General features: G+C 43.4%; 1 protein-coding gene across 1 annotated transcript in view; it reads left to right on the forward strand.

Moving 5' to 3' along the window:
* The first annotated feature begins 3,908 nt into the window (after positions 1 to 3,908).
* Positions 3,909 to 19,561, forward strand: part of LOC147883295 (CD2-binding protein-like protein) — a 28,965-nt gene continuing 13,312 nt past the window's right edge. The window contains exons 1-8 of the mRNA XM_087399598.1: positions 3,909 to 4,137; positions 4,257 to 4,482; positions 4,615 to 4,746; positions 4,830 to 4,982; positions 5,194 to 5,335; positions 5,552 to 5,593; positions 16,722 to 17,006; positions 17,206 to 17,254. Coding sequence (XP_087255724.1) covers positions 4,058 to 4,137; positions 4,257 to 4,482; positions 4,615 to 4,746; positions 4,830 to 4,982; positions 5,194 to 5,335; positions 5,552 to 5,593; positions 16,722 to 17,006; positions 17,206 to 17,254 — 1,109 coding nt within the window. The 5' untranslated portion in view covers positions 3,909 to 4,057. The remainder of the gene's footprint in view (positions 4,138 to 4,256; positions 4,483 to 4,614; positions 4,747 to 4,829; positions 4,983 to 5,193; positions 5,336 to 5,551; positions 5,594 to 16,721; positions 17,007 to 17,205; positions 17,255 to 19,561) is intronic.

The raw sequence follows: 19,561 nt of genomic DNA on the forward strand, positions 1-19,561 counted from the left end.
CTTGAATGGCGTGAATCCTAAGTTCCTTACCAAGTAACAATGATTGTATTTCTTCAAGTAAGGGAACTTTCCTTTAAAGAGCATTACTTTGGAGTCAATTCTCATATCCTTTACCCAATCCATTGGGATGACTTTGAACCATCTCTGTAGGCTACATAGTTCTCCTTCAGATACAAGCTGATTGTTGATGTCTTTGATGCTGAGTACATAGGCATGACTAGATTCATTGATGCTATAGAACTTTGATTGATCTAGTTTGCAAGTGTTGGAGTTTTCGAAAGTGTTCTTGGACTCACAAAGAGTTGAGAACATATCCATGCTGTCTTTGATGTCTCAACCATGTTCAATTGTCCAAGCATACAATCTTGAACATTTTGCTTGATCTAGTGATAGGTATACTTGTCTTTCTTATCACATTCTGCATGTGCTTAGGTAATTGAAGGATTTGTTGCAAAGTTGCAATATGGTCTAGGTGTAGACCCATCTACATACTCTAAATTATATTGTAGAACAATTATGGTCTCCGTTCGATAATTCCAAGCACCACAACTAAAGTTGTTTAGCTTAGAAGATGCATCCATATTGAGGTTGCTAGATGTAGATATGATGCAAAAAAGTACTCAAAGTGCCTATGATATTGCTTCCTATGTGTACTTGAAACCAAAAGGTAATTCTTTTCACACAAATTCACCACTTAATCAATTGGAGAAGGAGAACACAATCACACCATGAAAACGACAGCAGAATGGGTACAATCTCCCCCCCCTAGATGAGTGGCTCACGCTTCCTCATCTAGAGTATTTATGATATTTCATAAAAACACCAAGGAGCCAAAATTATCCCTCTCATCCAAAAATGGGGGATTTGCTTTACATAGCCATCTTAGGTCCCAAAATGAAATATGTCCTCAACAAAATATATTGCTCAAACTTGCAATAATAAAACAAATACAAAATTGGCCCATGGCCATATATAATGTGCTGTGCGACACCTCGATCGGTACCCTCGCACTAACTCCAATCCTCACTATGAGTTCCATCACCTGTACTCAAGCCGCCAATTACATTAGTTATTAACAATCGATTGAACGAATCACCGAATCAACCGATCCCAACATAACTGCGCTTAAAGCACAATAATCAAGCACAACACCAATGACACTAGTGACATCAGTATTAACATGGAATCACCCACAATACCGATCATCTAGCATGGCAAAACACAAGCTAGTCAGGCATCCCCAACTAACCACACAAAGTATCCACTAGGACCCCCGCCGCGTTCGGTGTGCTCCTATGGAGTACTTTGCCATAGTCACACTCGACTAAAAATAATAATGTCCAAAGCAAGATATATCATAAATATAATTTCTGTAACAGTACTGGAATTTGATTTGCTAGCGAAGATAGAAATTGTAATGTAATCAAATATGTTACAAGGCTTGCTATGGCAAAAGGTGTGGAGGGATTTGTAATGCTGAAAAATGAGCACAAAAATGCTAGGAAAATAGCCAATAATGCTTCATAATGAAGGCATGTGAAGTGTAAAATGAACAAAGTGCAGTTTACTCATTGATACAACACCAATATCTTTATATGTTGCAAACTCATACTCATTCTTTTGTGGGTGCTCGAGTCCCAAATATATGTAATGAGTGTGAAGCCACATGTGCACGAAGGGATTGACTCAAAGCAAGACTTGTCAAGTGAGGTCTAAATTGGCTTTGTGCAATTGAATCTCCAATGAGATAAACAAATCTATGTTAATCTATGCTAGACCGACCCTTGCAGAGCACGAAAGGTAAGAAATAATTTCAATCTTAATTTCTTCACAACGGAATGAAAGAGTGCTTAGACTCATAACCTCTCAACCTGACTTTCTTCACAACAGAATGAAAGAGTGCTCACACTCAGAACCTCTCAATCTTAATTTCTTCATAATAGAATAAAAGAGTGCTCAAACTCAAAACCTCTCACAATGGAATAAAAGAATGCTTAGACTCAAAACTTCTCAATCTAAATTTCTCTCACACTCTCAACAAGGATGTTGCCTCAGCAAATGGCACAGCCATGCTCTAATACCATGAACAAATCTAAAGAGGAAGAGGAGAAGAGTGGAGATGAAGAGAAGAGTGGAGATAAGGAGAGAGGGCACCACAAATGAATATTTCAGAGCCATGCTCAACTAGGTTCTAGTTTGAGCATGTGAAAGGGTTTGTCTTGTGTGTGTTTGAAAGGTCACTTGACCTTTTGGGGTTCAAGATTTTATTTGTGTGGGGCCACACGTGATGTCAATGAGATTCTCTTACTTGATAGCACAAGTAGTGTGTGGAAGATAAGGCTCCCTTAGCTTATAAAAGAGGCTCATGTACTTTGCAATCATCTAGAAGTCTACATCAGTCTTTTGCCTCAAGCTTTGCGCCCATCATGTGATTCTTAGAACTCCCATCTACATCACTGTCCCTCTCACCATGTAACTTTCAACAGAGTATTTGAGCAACCACGTTTCATCCCGTCGAATTTATTTGCAGCATTCAGTGCCACATCTACACGAGAGTCCATTTGCATGGCCTAATTCTTCCCATCCTTGCAAACATGCAACCTTTCCAGGTGATTGACAATAAATTACAAGTTTACATATTTATCAAACTAGCATATTGTACAAATGCATACACCTTTCTCAAAAACATCCATGAATGAAATAATTTAGCCATAAATTTGTTGAATATTACTTTATACAAGATGTCAAAAAAATACTAACGTTTGATCAACTTCCAAACAAAGCCAGGTATATGATTTGTACTCTATTTATCAAAAAGCACCTTACACTTTTGACATGAAGTTTATATCATGCGTAGGATTGTATACCTTTTATTATACAAATTTATGAGCTTCATTATCTTTTTTCAAGAACACCTCGGCATCAATTGAATGGCGAACTGAAAGTACATGATCTATGCATATTTTAGTGATACACATCATTGAATTTTCGACATGACACCACACATCTGTAATGACATGAAAACATTGTTTATATTCAGGTAAGTTATCTTTTCTCTTACATAATGTAATGCATTTCTTCATTTTGATGATTTTTGGGATAGTTTGCTTCTAAAAGAAGCATATGCATTATTTCTATACCATTGTCAAAAATTTATTGATCTAATGATAGTAAAAAGTGCACAATTGCCCGTGTGCACTGCCTTTTAGTATAGTGGTAAAGCAAGCGCTTTTGGATGAAAAAGAGAAAGAAAATGACTTTTTAAGGGAGTTGGGCTACTAAAAGGCAATTTTTGTAGGATGATTTTCATAAGGGGCAATTCGAAACAGGTTTGAAACACACAATTTGATTACTTGTTAAAAAAAGTTGCATGTAAAAATTCCAAAAAGAGTTCCAATCCTCCATTATAGCACTGCCTCAAAGGAGGCAGTGCTAATAATAAATTTTATTTTCAAAATTCATATATTTTAATAAACAACAGTGCACAAGTGCTTGTGGACACTGCCTCCTAGTATAGTGGTAAAGCAAGCGCTTTTGGATGTAAAAGAGAGAGCAAATGGCTATTAAAAGGCAACTTTTATAGGATGATTTCCATAAATGGCAATTTGAAAGACACAACTCATTAGCCAGGGAAAAAAAGTGGAAATTTGCAAATGACCTCCACATTAGTAAGCACGCACACACATGCATGTGTATGCGCACGCACACACATACACACAAGATCCTCGTGCATGCGCGTGCGTGCACACACACACACACACACACAAATAACCCAGCTCAGATCTCGTAGATTAGTTTTCACAGAGCGCATGTAGGGGGTGCACAACACATTGAGGAGCCACACCCGAGTCTTCTTCTTGCCGACTAGATATCTCTAAGGAGGCAGTGCTAATAAATTTCATTTTCAAAATGTGATCTCATATATATGTATATATATTAAAAATAAAATCCTCTTTGTTTTGCAATAATTCAACTCCCTAAAATAAATAGGCACATGTCCTGTGAGCTAGCTGAGAGAAACGAGGCATAGTCATCTTTGCTGCTGAGCTAGTGAACGATGGATGGAGGAACCCCACCGTCTCAGCGTAAGCGTGTCCATTTCTCCTACGACGAGCCTCAACCTGATGAACCTCGCAGGTTTGCCTTTGCTTTTGGTTTTGCCACACCATATCTTGTGTTTTTCCCGCAACATGGAAACACATTGATACATTGTAAGGGTTTCCAATTGCTAAATCCTCATCTGGGTTCTTATCCAGAGAGAAAAAGCCACGATTTCCTAAGGGAAAGAAGGAAAGTCAAAGGGTCGAGAGAACGCTGGAGTTTATCGAGGGCGAAGAAGGAGATGGCCCCATCAAGTCCACGGACCCTCGTGTCGCAGCTACTGAACGTGCTGTCCGACGTACTCAATACGACGAACAGTTACGGGTCTTAGAAGATACATCCCTACCGAATGATGTTTTAGGAGCGGAAGAAGAATATCAGGTAGCTCACTTTGTTAAAATTTTCTTGATCCACTGGAATACTGTTGTTGTGAGAACTTGTCCTAAAATGGGCTGGCAAGATTTGAGATGTTCACTTGACTTTTATAGTGGGATGGTTGATTTCGAGTTGCAGTCAGAGGATAGTTATGAAAGAGAGGAAGACGGGATATGTCTGGAGCCTTTCAACTTGAAACAGGAAAGAGAAGAGGGTTTTTTTGACGCCGATGGTAACTACGTGGAGTACAGAAATTATAATGATGTGAAGGTGGGTTTCAGTCGTATGCAATTTCTTTTGGCTTGTTTTTGATAATACCAACGGAATATCTCTAATACCGTTGGAGTGATCAGGATGCCTGGTTAGATAATGTTGAGGTGGATACTAGCGTGGCTGAGAAGCACATGAAACAGTATGCTGAGGAGGAGGTTGAACGTGACTTGTCATCCAAGGAGTTGGCTGAGATAAAGCGGAGAGTTGCAGATGCCCTTCTACCAGAAGAAACGGTGCACACCTTGTCCAGCATTTCATATAGTGAGTGATTGAGTATGCCCTTACAAGACTTGCTTAGAGGATTGTGCATCGAATGTGGAGGGGCTCACACCCTTTCCAAAAGATGCAAAGGTTTGTAAAGAAGATCCGCTCTGTTTGGCCTGAGTAGACTTCGGAGAAATTATTGATGATAGGTTTTTGATTGGAGTGGGACTTGTCATGCAGGTGCTGCAGGCTTTAAGGAGATTAAAAGAAACATCCACAGAAAGAGATAGGCATGCCAAAGCAAGGATGTCCAGCTCAGCAAAGGCAGCCTTTGATAGGCTTACAGAAGATGCCATGAAACTTTTAGATCAGGGTGACTATAGTAAGTACATCTTTTCTGAATTCGTAAATATGTCACACAGCTGCGAGATTGGCGTTGTCTCAGTGAAGTGGACTGGGTCCAAGACGCTTTACAAGGAATAAGTGGGGCAGTGATATAGACTGCAGAGTGATTTTGATGGTATAGATAGGCCTTCTAATAAAAAAAAACTATTTTCTACGGAACCTGATTGCATGAGGGTATTTGTGCTTGATACAGATGTCTATCATGAGAAGAAGGAGACCTTTCAACGCGAAGCAGGTGAATAGGCTTTTGAATTTGTTTTAACATTACTGCGGATTAGGTTTCATAGTAAGATGTCCAAGCAATTTACTTCTCTTTTATGCCACTATGTTGGGCCAGCACACTTGGAAACGTTTTCTCTAGCAATTCGCCCTCTGTCATGATGTGAAGCACTGAAAGGCAATGTCGTGAGCATTTGACAGAGGTCAAGTGCTCGCTGTAGCACCTGTACGCAGCAGAAAATGAACACAAACTCTTTCCTAAAAACATCCAACGGTATGCTGTAAATTAAACCACCATAACACTGATGTGCAGACGATACAACAGCAAGTAGAACCTGTAAAAAGAATTCAGTATGCTGTAAATGAACCAACATTAAACACTGATGTGCATAGAGCGTAAAAAAGAATTCAGTATATTCATCCACGGAAGTGGGAAAGTGTTGACCCTGGACATGCATCAATAGACATTCCATCTTTTGGGTGATCATGGGTGGGGCATTAACCCTCGTGTTCCAACCAGGTGCTTCTATCTCATGACTTCGAAAATGTACGTTGCAAGCAAGCTTTGTGATATTGGCCCAATGGCCCTCGACTCTGAAATCATTGCATGTGTCCTGCATCCGTTTTGATTGTAAGACGAATTGTTTTTTCAAGCCTAGTGAGGGATCTTGTTGGTTGGGATGTCTTGTACCTCGCACATATATCGGACTACTCTCTCTATTCCAAGTAATCCTGTAGATTTTTGTCCCCCAAGAGGACAGACAAATGTGGTGTGGTCTCCTCGACTTTAAGAAAGACAGTCAAAAACCGGATCTGATCCCACCACATTTCAAGTGCCTTGAGAGGGAGGCCATCCCCCCTGGCTGGGGTGACGACAAAGTCAAGTAGATACTTTTTCGGAACCTTGCACCGTAAGTGTGCTGATCCATATGTGCTCCCAAAAGCATAGTATTGGCGCAAGGTGCCTTTTAATTTTCTCCACACTGTCATATGTGATTGGAAGGAATCTCAATCTCGAGGCATTTAAAACCAATGCCATTTTGGTTGCAGTATTGGGTGGGTGTCCAAGTGAGTGTTAATCAGCATTGTCTTAGTCTTGTCTATGTTCACTAAGCCGACTATGTCTACAAAAGTACTTCAAAGTGTGCATCAATGTGTGTGCCCTTTGTAAGAGTGTGAGACCACATTGTCTGTGCACTCTAGAAGCAGGATGGCTGTTTGTCCAATTATGGTTAGGAAAGTGTCGTGCGTATTCCATTAACCTTTGGGCGAGCTGGCCTATGTGTTGGGATAGATGGGTCAACTCCCAAACACGTACGCTCCCAAATGGGGAGTGCGATGGGGAGGGAGACCTATACAGGCATGAAGGGGAAAAGATACATGAACAGGCCGCCATAGGGGCAGCACATTGTCTGCCATATGAAATCCTTCTTTGAGGATTCCCATGGTGCTGCCCTTCCATGGGGCAACTCATGGGTGTTGTAAATAGGGCCAAGGATTGGCAGATATGTTGCCAGAATATTGGTGCAAGGGCTGGGCTGAGACCTAGCAAATGGTCTGGGAATGTGGGGCGTTTCAGGCCTGTCATGTGCACGGATCGGTATCTGACGTGTACTAGGTACACAGAACTAGCTCAGGTTAGCCTGGGGAGGCTTAGAGCTAGGCAGGCTTGATTCTCGGGTTGAGTGGCAAGGGTATGAACTATTTATAGGTCTTCGCTATTTTTGGCGCCGGGGCCCGAGTCTATAAAAGAGGCCCAGGGGGTTCAGTTCTCAGTGTGCAGTTGGGAGCAAGTCTCGTTCCCAGGTGCTAGGTCTGATCCTGGATTGTGTCGGGGACGCGCGCCTGCATCTTAGCGTAGCCCAAGGCCCAGTGGCAGATCCAGGGCTTCACAGCGCCACCTGGTGGTATGGGACACCAGGCTGGTTGGGATCTGATTGGGAGTTCGTGCCAGTAGCTCAGCTCGTGGCTCGGGGGGACATCTTCTGATTCGGGATCACATCCCGTAGATGTCACGGTTGAGTGGTGAGCAGCCTGCTCAGTTCTGACGTTGTGTGTGGTTATTTTGCAGATCAGGGGTTTCAGGAGTGCTGGGATGTGTCAGTTGGTATCAGAGCCAACTCCTGAGGTAGGAACTTCTGATACGAGAAATTTGACGGATTTCTCTTCCAGGTATGCCCTGAAATTCGAGATTTCTTGCTGCGTGTTTTGCTGTTTACCTGGAGAAGGAGGGGTGAAGAGATATCTGGAAAAGGCAGGAAGAAGGAGAGACCTGATTACGAAATTACTGAAGAGTCTACGTGAGAGAGGGAGTGAAATACTAGCTAGGAGAGAGTGGAAGAGAGGCGAAACAGGGCTGATAAGTAGGCGATGGAATCGAGATGCTGGTCAGGGCTGCGCAGAGGTAAGTGCCGTTGGTAGGAGAGGCTGAGGAGTTGCGCCATCTGTTGGTGCAGAAAGCGGCCCAGGCAGGGGTTGCGTCAAGCTGAGCAGGGGCGGTCGATGGCATCTAGGGGTGGCTGAGGTGCGAAAAAGCACCACCTTCCAAGCTTGGAAGGTGGCGCAGGAAAAAGCATCGACCCTCCAAGATTGGAGGGTGTGCATGCTAATTTTAGCCCCAAGCCCCAATTTTGGGAGGCCAGCTTTTCTGGAAAGCGTGGCTGGGCTTTTCTAGGAAGCACAGCCTCCAGAATAGCTGGGCTATCTTCTATAAAGACTGGCGAGACCTCAAGTCCAGCCATAGCCTCAAGCCTGACAGCGCAAGAGCAGCCTGCCGTTACCAGAATTCCGCCATCTAGTTACGGCTGCAACAGCAGCAGCCCTGCAACCTGCCTCTGCCTGCGATCTGCCTCCACGAAACGGCTGCAACAGTAGCAGCTGTTCCGTACTGTACGGCCTGCAGCGGACCTGCAACAGGACCTCATCCCCTACGCGCGCTGATCGTTGGTGCACGATATCTTCTGGTTCCAGTCAGCTTCTCTGATTTCGCCATATCTTGGAGGGACGGTTTCTTTCCTCTACTCTTCTCCTTCCAGTTTCGATTCTCCCAGCTATTTCTCTCAGCCTGTAATCGAGTTAGTATTCAGCCATGTCTGATGCTCTGAATCCCGAGTTCACTATGGGAGAGCAGGAATTAGATTACACTCCAGTAGGAGAGGATGATCAGGGTCTCTATGACGACCTGATCACCAAGAAAGCCTTCAGTGAGTTCACGACTGCTCTAGATGGTAAATTTGAGCAGGTCAATGCTAATCAGTCGGGGTTGACACAGCAACTCCAAGGGATACAAGCTACTTTGACTCTTCTGGCTAGCACGGTTCAGGCACTCACGCATGTGGATGCCATGGCCTCCGTGCTAGGCCCGAATATCACTCCGGATCCCTTTCCAGGTGACCAGAAATCAAGAACAAAGGAGGTGGTTGACACTTGGCTGCACAAGTGGCAAGTTCACTTCCAATTTCACCCCTATCCAGACGAGAAAAAGATTCAGCTAGCAGCAGGGTTTATGTCAGGTAAAGCCTTGCTTTGGTGGAAAGAACTCCAGCCTAAGCCTGACACTTGGACAGAATTTGAGGGTATCTTCAGGAAGGAGTTCCTGAAGAAGGAAGATGACTATGATATCGTCGGCAAGCTCAAAGCCCTCGATATGTCAAAGTTGAATTTAACTTTTGAAGTGTATCTTCAGAGATTTAGGGATCTGCAAACCAGGGCCACTAAAATGGATCCTGTAACCTTGTTAGGTTTTTTCGTGGATGGTTTGCCAGACTCCTATAAGTTACAGATTAAGAATAACAAGTGCACAACATTGCAGGAGGCCATGACATATGCGCGCATATATGATGATACCATGGCCGGAACCAAGGCAACCACAGTTACCGAGACCAGCGGAAAGAACAAACGCAAGTTCTTTCAGCATGCGACTGGTATTGGGGAGACGAAGTCTACGGACAACGCCTCCAGGAAAAGCTTAACTCCTGCGAAGAATGGTAAGGCCCGTTTCCTTCGCACTCTCAGGCTCAAGAAAGAGGGCCGGTGTTTTTATTGCGAGGAGCGGGGCCACACGAAGAATGAGTGTCCTAAGCGGAAGAACCAGAGATTGGTGCTAGGACCGAAGCTCCAGGCAGGTCCGCGTACCGCAGCCAAGGGAGCCAACCAGGTTACGATGACAGGTATTTCAGTAAATGTCATTACCTGCCCCCTTTCTTGCAATTGTACCTTTAATACTTCGTTGTTTGGTTCCCATGATCTTTTCCGAGTTTATGGAGAAGTTAGGGACCAACGGGTTCACATTCTCTTTGATCCGGGCAGCTCTCACAATTTTGTTAATTACAAATTTGTGCAGAAGATGGGGCTGTCCACAGTACCTAGCGACCACACCTACGAGGTGCAGCTTCCAGCCGGGAAGCAGTTTTGGGATCGCAAGGTTGAAGCGCTTCCCATCCGGATTCAAGCCTACACGGGAGCTCTCACATGTTATGTTATGCATTTAGAGCATGTAGACTTGCTGATCGGGATAGAGTGGTTTAAAACCCACAATATCCAGATCGGATGGACGGAGCATACCCTTTCTTTTGTAGACAAAGGCACCCAATTTTGTATTCAGTGTGATAAGATTACCCCTTCTCAGGGGCCTATTGTATCTGCGATGCAGCTTCGGAATATATTGAACACTTCTCATTATGATGTCTATCAGTGTGTTTTGATTCCACTTTCTTCATTTATTGTTTCAGTAATTAACAAAAATGAATTAAGTGTGTTTGAACACCGAGAATTGAGAACGTTGTTAGATAATTTTAAGGACGTATTCCCAGCTCAACTGCCGGAAGGGTTACCTCCAGAAAGGGCAGTAGATCATCGCATAGACTTAGTCCCAGGGGCTCAACCTATCAGTGTACCACCGTATAGGATGAGCCAGGTAGAGGAGGATGAGTTAGCTATCCAGCTTCAGGATTACCTGAATATGGGCTACATCCGCCCAAGTAAATCTCCTTGGGGTGCACCTGTCCTCTTAAGAAAGAAGAAGGATTCTTCCTGGAGGATGTGTATAGATTATAAACGACTAAATAAAGTTACAATTAAGAACCGCTATCCTTTACCTCGTTCTGATGATTTGATAGACCGTTTGGCCGGAGCGAAGTATTTCACTAAGATTGATTTGCGTACGGGTTATCACCAAATCCGTATCTATGCTAAACACATAGATAGGACCGCATTCCGGACTAGGTATGATCATTACGAGTTCCTCGTATTACCTTTTGGTTTGACCAATGCTCCTGCTACTTTTCAGCAGATGATGAACGATTTGTTCAGAGACTATCTGGGCAAATTTGTTGTCGTGTTCTTAGATGATATCTTGGTATATAGTAAAACACTTGAGGATCATATAGGACACCTTCGGGTTGTCTTACTTGTTCTAAGACAGCATAAGCTTTATGCCAAGATGAGTAAATGTGACTTCTTTATGAAGGAGATCATTTACTTGGGACACAAGATTTCTTCTGAAGGTATTAGCATTGATCTGGATCGTATCCAGAAGGTTTTAGAATGGCCTATCCCTCAGACTGTGAAACAACTTCGTTCTTTCCTAGGATTTACGGTATTTCTTCGGAAGTCAGTCCGTGATTATTCACAAATCACGGTACCCTTGACCAACATATTGAAAGGTCGTGGACGCAGGTCTACTCAGCCGATCCCTTGGAATGATGCAATGAACAAGGCTTTTGAAACCTTGAAGTTATCTATCAAGGAAGCACCCGTTCTTGCATTACCTGATTCTACCCGGCCTTATGTTTTAGAGGCCGATGCGAGTGATTATGCGATTGGGGCAGCTCTATTCCAAGAGGGCAGACCTGTAGCTTTTGAGAGTAAGAAGCTAGACGACACTCAGTATCGTTGGCCCACACTTGAGAAGGAACTTTATGCGGTAGTGTATGCTCTCAGGGTTTGGAGACACTACTTGTATGGTTCAAAGTTCCTTGTATTGACTGATCACCAGTCAATTAAGTATGTGTGTGATGGATCAGACTCGAGAGGAAGGAAAGCCAGATGGGCAGAGTTAATGCAGGATTTTGATTTCGAAATACGTTATCGTAAGGGTTCGTTGAATAGTGTGGCAGATGCCTTAAGTCGAGTTAAGTTTGTAAATGCTTTGTCATTTACGGAAATATCCTCAGACCTATTTCAATCCTTGAGAGGGCTATACGCAACTGATAGTCATTTCAGTTCTTATTGGCAGAGAGTCCAGGATGGGAGCTCCATGGTTGACCAGGACTCAGGGATTGTGCCACCTAGGATACAGGCGGCGGGAGGTCAGTGGATGATTAGGAACGGCTTGCTGTTCCGGAATGAAAAGATTTGTGTGCCTGATGTTCTGGACCTTAAATCCAAGATTCTTTGGGAGTGTCATGATGCTCCTAGTGCGGGACATCCAGGTATACATAGGACTCTGTCTCTTGTGAAGCATACCTTTTATTGGCCTAAGATGCGTGCATTCGTAGAGAACTATGTGGTAGGTTGCCGAGTTTGTCAGGTTACTAAGGCTGAACGCCTTAGGAGCGCGGGCTTATTACAGCCATTACAGATTCCAGGTAATAAATGGGAGAGTATTTCCATGGATTTTATTACTGGTTTGCCTCGTACGCGCAAGGGTCATGACTCTATTTGGGTCATAGTCGACCGTCTGACAAAAATGGCTAGATTCTTACCTACAAGAACAACTATTTCAGCTGTTCAGCTGGCTCACGAGTTTGTGGACCACTTGTTCAAGCTGTATGGTTTGCCATCTGACATAGTCAGTGACAGGGACTCAAAGTTTACAAGTAACTTTTGGACACTTGTATTTGAGAAGTTAGAGACTACTCTAAGTATGAGTTCCTCGGATCATGCACAATCCGATGGCAGTACAGAAAAGGTCAACCAGTTGGTTGAAGACATGCTTCGGGCATATGTATCTAAGAGACAGTCTTCGTGGGAAGATTATCTACCCATGATTGAATTTGCTTACAACAGTGCAAAGCATTCTAGTACAGGTTATAGTCCTTTTATGCTTATGTACGGGTTTCAACCTAAGTCACCAGTTATGGTTGGATTAAAAGGGATTCAAAATGATGCTGCTAAGAACTTCTTGCAAGACATGCAGGAAATGTTGCAGTTTGCCAAGGAGTCTATAAGAAGTGCCCAAGATCGGGACAGATTTTATGCTAATAGACATCGTTCACCTAGAGAGTTCTCTGAAGGAACGATGGTATATTTGCGAATTCCTAAGGAATCCAAGAGCCTAAGTACTGGTTTGGTTCCGAAATTATCCCCCAGATATTGTGGCCCATTCAAGATTATTAAAAGAATTGGACCAGTTGCATATCGACTAGACTTGCCTCTTGATGTTAAAGTACATCCAGTCTTTCATGTCAGTAGACTGAAAGAAGTATTGGGTGCAGATGATCAAATTGTTTCTCCTCATGAGATTATAGAAGTTACAGATTTAACTTTTATTCCTCACGAACCTGAATCTATTCTTGAATTCCGTGAAAGACAGATTCGAAATCGTACTATCACGGAATACAAGATTAAGTGGAAGGATCGTGTTGAGGAGGATGCAACATGGGAGACATTACAAAACCTCCAAAGAACATTTCCCGATTTCTTAGCGAACTCAGGAGTGAGTTCTTAGAGGAGGGGGAGTATGTCATGTGCACGGATCGGTATCTGACGTGTACTAGGTACACAGAACTAGCTCAGGTTAGCCTGGGGAGGCTTAGAGCTAGGCAGGCTTGATTCTCGGGTTGAGTGGCAAGGGTACGAACTATTTATAGGTCTTCGCTATTTTTGGCGCCGGGGCCCGAGTCTATAAAAGAGGCCCAGGGGGTTCAGTTCTCAGTGTGCAGTTGGGAGCAAGTCTCGTTCCCAGGTGCTAGGTCTGATCCTGGATTGTGTCGGGGACGCGCGCCTGCATCTTAGCGTAGCCCAAGGCCCAGTGGCAGATCCAGGGCTTCACAGCGCCACCTGGTGGTATGGGACACCAGGCTGGTTGGGATCTGATTGGGAGTTCGTGCCAGTAGCTCAGCTCGTGGCTCGGGGGGACATCTTCTGATTCGGGATCACATCCCGTAGATGTCACGGTTGAGTGGTGAGCAGCCTGCTCAGTTCTGACGTTGTGTGTGGTTATTTTGCAGATCAGGGGTTTCAGGAGTGCTGGGATGTGTCAAGGCCCCAACCAGTCCGTGAGGGGCTGGTCAGGACAAGCTGTTGTTGTGGTTGGCCAGGAACAGACCATGGGCCGGCATCTGGTCATGCCCCCAAATAGAGGACGGGATAATGGAACCAGTGTCTCAGCAGGCGATAGTATGGGGGTGCTATGCAGAGTCCATGAAACTGGCTCAGAATGTGTCGAAGTCGATATTTAGGAGAGGTTGTCGAAGTGGCTACTTTCCATATCTTCCTGGTCACTATGTGGCTCCACCTTCCAGATTGGCTAGTTGTTCCATCTAGCTTGCAAGGGCATTTGTAAATCCATCATATCTGAAGAAACGGAAAAACACCTTGCTACTCTTACTCGATTGAAGCACAGCTATCTGGATCTGAGTCACCCTCCTCCTTGCAAAGGCAATTATCATCTATATGTCAGAGCAGATCTTCAAATCCTCTGGCTGAGATGAAGTTGCTTCCTGTCTTGCAAAGGCCGCCTCTCCCAAGCAAAGGAGGAAGTCTAAATAACAGAAATAAATGTAGACTAGCCTACATGTCTATACTAGTGTCATAAACCATGGTTGCACAAATTCATCCATGAAAGGAGATAGCAACCTATGGGTAGTGTAGACATATACAATGTCATTTGACTACCCCCCTTGACATTGTGGAAATGTCTCTCATCCCGAGCTTCTCTTGAAATTGTATGAATGGATCCGCTGCAAGAGATTTGGTAAAGAGATCCGCCACATTATCCTTGGTGGGACAGTACTGAAGAGCAATGTAGCTGTCATGAATACGACCCCGAATAAAATGATAGTGGTTTTCAATATGCTTCGTGCGAGCATGAAACACTGGGGTGTGAGCAATTGCGATGCATGACGGACGATCACAGCATATAGATGTGGGAACATTGTCCTGTGAATGATGAGCTTCGTCAACCACATGCATTCTGTAGTGGCTGCAACTGCTGCCTTGTACTCCGCTTCATTGGATGAGAGTGAGTTCTTGGGTTGTTTCTTACTTGCCCAATAAAGAAACTATACCCAGATGTAGATCTTTTGTCATCACAATCTCCTGCCCAATCTGAATCAGCATGGAGATGTACATCATCACTGTAGCATAATGCAAACCAAAGTAACAGTCCCACATATGTATCAAAGGACCCTCTTGAGGAGATTTCATGAACTGGGATAGCAAGCCCGTGGCATAAAGATAGAGTAGCCAGGCTTTTTAAATACAAGCTAATGCATGGGTGTCTTTGGAGAAGGACATAGGACTTGTAGGCCTTGGATTGGCTGGGAGTTGACAAGGTCATCCTTTGGTGTGAGGGCTTGTGGTATGGGACACGGGTTCTTATTCTCAGGCGGGCTAGCTCATGTTGGTCTAGAACTCAGGCTCATGGGTGGTTCAAATTACTGTACCTATGGTTGAGAGATGAGCTTGGTAGCCCGACATTGTTATGTAATGAGTGATGTTTTGGTTTGTTATGCCAGGTCAACTGATTCTAACTCAAAGTTCGTATCCACAGGTAGAGACCTTGACATTGGTGGATGATACTTAGTTCACCAATGTTGCTACAGGAGTATTTTTAGTCTCAAGATGGCTACCTTATCATGAATTAAAGGGCTAGGCATATTATGTTTGTAATATTGGTGTAGGTTGTAGTTTTTATAGCAGATAATCTATCCATACAAGAAAGCATTTAGATAGAAGATACAAGAACGCATTGCCATAAAAGGATTAACCAAAGTTGTCCATTGTGTGCCTCTGACAGGTTTGAACTTGACTGAAAATGTGTCAAAAGGAGACGTCAGTTTCCAAACAGAGGTTTCAATACTCATGAGGGTCTGTAACTGTATTTTGTTCTTAAAAGCCTCGTGTGATGACACTTGTACCCATCAGAACAATGGGTACCTTATCATCACGTGTTCTCGTGTGGCAGGGTTCATTGTTTGCTTCTAGATTCCTTGGAAAAGCTGGGTGGCGCACTAAAAGGGTCATGCATCTAGTGTCATGGCTTATTTCATTCATCCAATGATACCCAGTGTCCTGATGTGAGTTTGGGATTGGCTCTCGTGCCATTAGCTACGATGATACTTGGGTAAAAGGTGGTTGCAAGTATCTTTTTGAAAGAGAGCCATGCCAGTGAAAGAAAGCCATGCGAGTGGAAATTGTGAATGCCTTTCCTTTTGACGGGAGTTGTGAATGAGATCAGTACATGCCCCATGGTTTGAGAATTATTTGCATGAGACGGCTGTATGTTGGACAAAAGCATGGCTTATATTTTTTTCCTACCTGTGATACTCCGAGCCACCTCTTGACCATTGTATTGTTTGAATCCCTTAGATAGTAGATACAATATTTTATTGTGGTTGTCTTTGTGAGCTGAGGAAATTATTTGATCATTGGTATGTTGTATATGGAGTCTTTGTGATACTTTATGGTTTGACTGTTCTTTCTGGCAGTTTCTCTTTCTCTCCATCTTGTTCCAAAGCTCAAGGTCGTAAGCTCGAGGATATTTGGTCCTCATGCAGATGCATCTTCTTGTTTAGCTCATGTCACTCAGATTGTCGATCCCTATCTTGTTAAAATTTACTTACCATTACTGTCATCTTTCTTCACTACTGCTTGCTCTTGCTTAATGTTGCAACTAAATCGTTTGTGCTTTGTCCGTATTTAATGTGATTAGGGTGTCTTCCAGAAAGTGCAAGCACACCTTTAAGTTTGGTTAGTGTTTCCATATAGAATGTGCACTTTGGCAAAGGAACATTAGAAGTTATAGCAGGCTGATGCAGAGCTAGCTTTTGCTATAAAGCACTGGGACTATGGCATGGGTTAGATGAGTAGCGAGCTCTCTTTTGCGGAAGGGGTGGAAAAAAACATTGAAAGATCTATTGTTTGTTTGGTATTCCCAGTCTACAAAGTTAATCATCCTCGATGAATTTCTTTCTAAACAGAAGGATATGAATCTCTTACAAAAGCAAGGTTGGGTCTTTCTAGCTCTGGAGTTCTCGGAGAAACTAGTACCCGTGGTGAGATCATGTTTGCAAGTGATGGAAATGGGGCAAGCCAGCTCCTTGGAAGCGTCCCAGAAGTGGGGGTTGCCAGTGCTGATACAGTTGGGACAGTTTTTGGAGGTTTAAGCAACACACTATCTAGAAACCTAGCAGAACCCTCAACAGATATGTTTGCGGACGATGATGAAGTTGGAAATAGTGGCAATGATCCAGATGTTCCTCAAGGTATGCTATCTTTTCAGATATATTCCCTTGTGTTGTTTTTCTATCAAATGATTGACAGATGTTTTCATGTATCTGAACTCTAAGGGAGGAGTAAAGCCCTTTGTGATACTTGGTAGTAGTTTGCATTTTTGCCGGAATTTCATGCACATTTTTAAAAGTGTAGTGTAAGTTTCTTGTTGTGGCAATGTGACATTTGCAGGTAAAACTTTTGGAGAAGACTCAGGATATGTCTATGATGAATCAACTGGGTAAGTATTTCTGTTGGCTCTGGCTCATTGCAATTCATTATTGCAGGTGTTTAAATTGTCCTTTCTGTTTCCGTTTTATGATGGCTATGGTTGACATACCAAATGCGGGGTGGGAATTTGCACGTGCAGTCTCTATCTTGTTGAAGGCTGGACGTATGTTGTTTCAGTTTTGGGAAGGTCAAGATGTTTTTTGAACCCCACAATTTGTATCTCCTAATCGACGAATGTGAGAGAATGGAGAGGATTAAGGATGTAAGTGGGACGGGTAAATATCATCTAGTTAACACCAAGGGCTTCCTTCAGGTTAAGACACAGACGTATAGGCTTGAGGCAAGACTTTTTTTAGTTTCATATGACTTCCAAGCTCGCTTATCATTAACTTGTAGAATTGATTCTAAATCAAAATAGTCTTTGTGATATGGGAGTATAGAAAACAATTAATTTAAAGATGCATTTAAGGCACGCCCCTGATCATCATAATAGACATGAATTGATCCAACTGATATACCTGAAAGATTCAACTAACAATTTGACGACGTACAACATTCAACATTCAAAGAGGTAATAAGCACACAAACAAGGGATAAACACATTCCCAAAACAATCACACACAACACAAGAAGAGGGTTGAAGATGGACCATCCCCTAATGTTTCATAGCAAAGAGATTCACAAACCTAGAGGGATAAATCAAGTATTTGAAGATATTGCTTACCAGCGTCAATCCCCATCAGTAAAATTCTATAGAGGTGAATCTGGAGTGCATAAGGGGAGACAAAAAGAGTGTGCCAATGACGATCTTAGTCCTTGAAGGTAGAAGACTCTTTTTCTTGATGGTTCATCTTGTGTCAAGGCAAGGTTAGAAGCCTTAAATTTCAGATGGTAGTTTCTCAAGTATTCCTTAGGATATAGATAGGACAATCTGGAGGTTGGGATGACATAGTGTAGAAGAGATGGAAGCGAAAAATGGAGGAATGAAGCACAAAGGATGGGAATGAGGGAATGAGCAAAGAGATTTGTGAACTTGGGGAGATCATGGTGTGGGCTAAGGCTTTTTGGCTATTGACCAAATGGCAAAAACTGAAGAAAAGCTGGAGCAAAAGCAAAGGAGTTGAAAAGAGAACAAAAGGTGGATCAAAAGGAATTGAAAAGTATTGGTTCACATTAAAAGTGGGCGATTTTGGTAGCTGAAGATGTGAAGAGTTGTCTTAGTGGGACATTTGCTTAGCTTTTTGGTTGAACAATGGTTTGGATTTATGGTGGTCAGATAATTGAAGCGACTCTTGAGACTGATGGACAATTTGCATGGCTGATTTCATCTTGTATAGATGCAGTGAATTATCAACTTTCAATATTTACCTTTAAAACCCCCACATCCTATAAAAGCAAAGCAACCACCCCCTCATTAAGCTAAGTGAAGGGTAACATAGGGTGGAGCATTGACTTCCAACACCTATTCCATGCATTGATGAGATTTTGGATAGCCTAAAGGGAGCAATATAGACCTGAAGAATGGATATCATTGCAGATCACCCAAGTCATTTCTGAATTAGTGAGCTCCCTGTCGTACTCTCTCTCCTGCTCCCTAGCTCCCTCCTATCACCCAGCCCATAGCCCCCTCACCTACTTCCCTTCCTCTTTCTGTCAGCCCGCCTCACCTTCCGTCTGCAAGTTGTGGATGCTCTCTAGGGCTAGAAACTCGCCACACACTGCTGCTCCAAATTGCAACTCTCTACTGCTCCACATCGGGTCATGCCTGCTGGTTTCATTGCCTGAAAAATGCGTCATCAAGCTGCTCCTAAAGTTGCCTCTCTCGCCACCATTGCCGCTTGGTACTTGATCAAGGTTTGCTGTTCAGGTTCCAAGGTAAAATCACCACCACTGACATTTGCAGGGAAGGAAAGCTGGACAACAGGTTCAGGACCTGCTCGAGGACCCGCCGCGTCTTCATATCTGCTCCAGGGCCTGGCTTCAAATCACGATTTTCCCCCAGGACCTTGTGCCTTGTATCTGCTCCAATTCACTGACTTTTCGGGCCAGGGAAGATGCCATTGCAAGTCATACAGCTTTGCTGTACTTCCACCTTGGGATTAGCTGCTCCAAATTGAGGTGACTTGCTGTTCCATACAAGAATTCAACTTTCAAGAACTCCAAGAAGGTGTCTTCAACAACTCCAAATTCACTCCAATAGCAGCAAGGATCAGCTCCAAATAGGCTCCATCTTCATCTTCAAACCACTGCAACCCTCAGCCCCTTCCTCTCCCTCTCAGCCCCTCTCTCCCCCCATGAAGCCTCCTCCCTTTCTGCG

The sequence above is a fragment of the Dipteris shenzhenensis genome, chromosome 28, assembly GCF_047967505.1.
Source record: "Dipteris shenzhenensis isolate YYH24624 ecotype China chromosome 28, Dip_SZ_1.0, whole genome shotgun sequence".
In the NCBI taxonomy this organism is placed as follows: Eukaryota; Viridiplantae; Streptophyta; class Polypodiopsida; order Gleicheniales; family Dipteridaceae; genus Dipteris; species Dipteris shenzhenensis.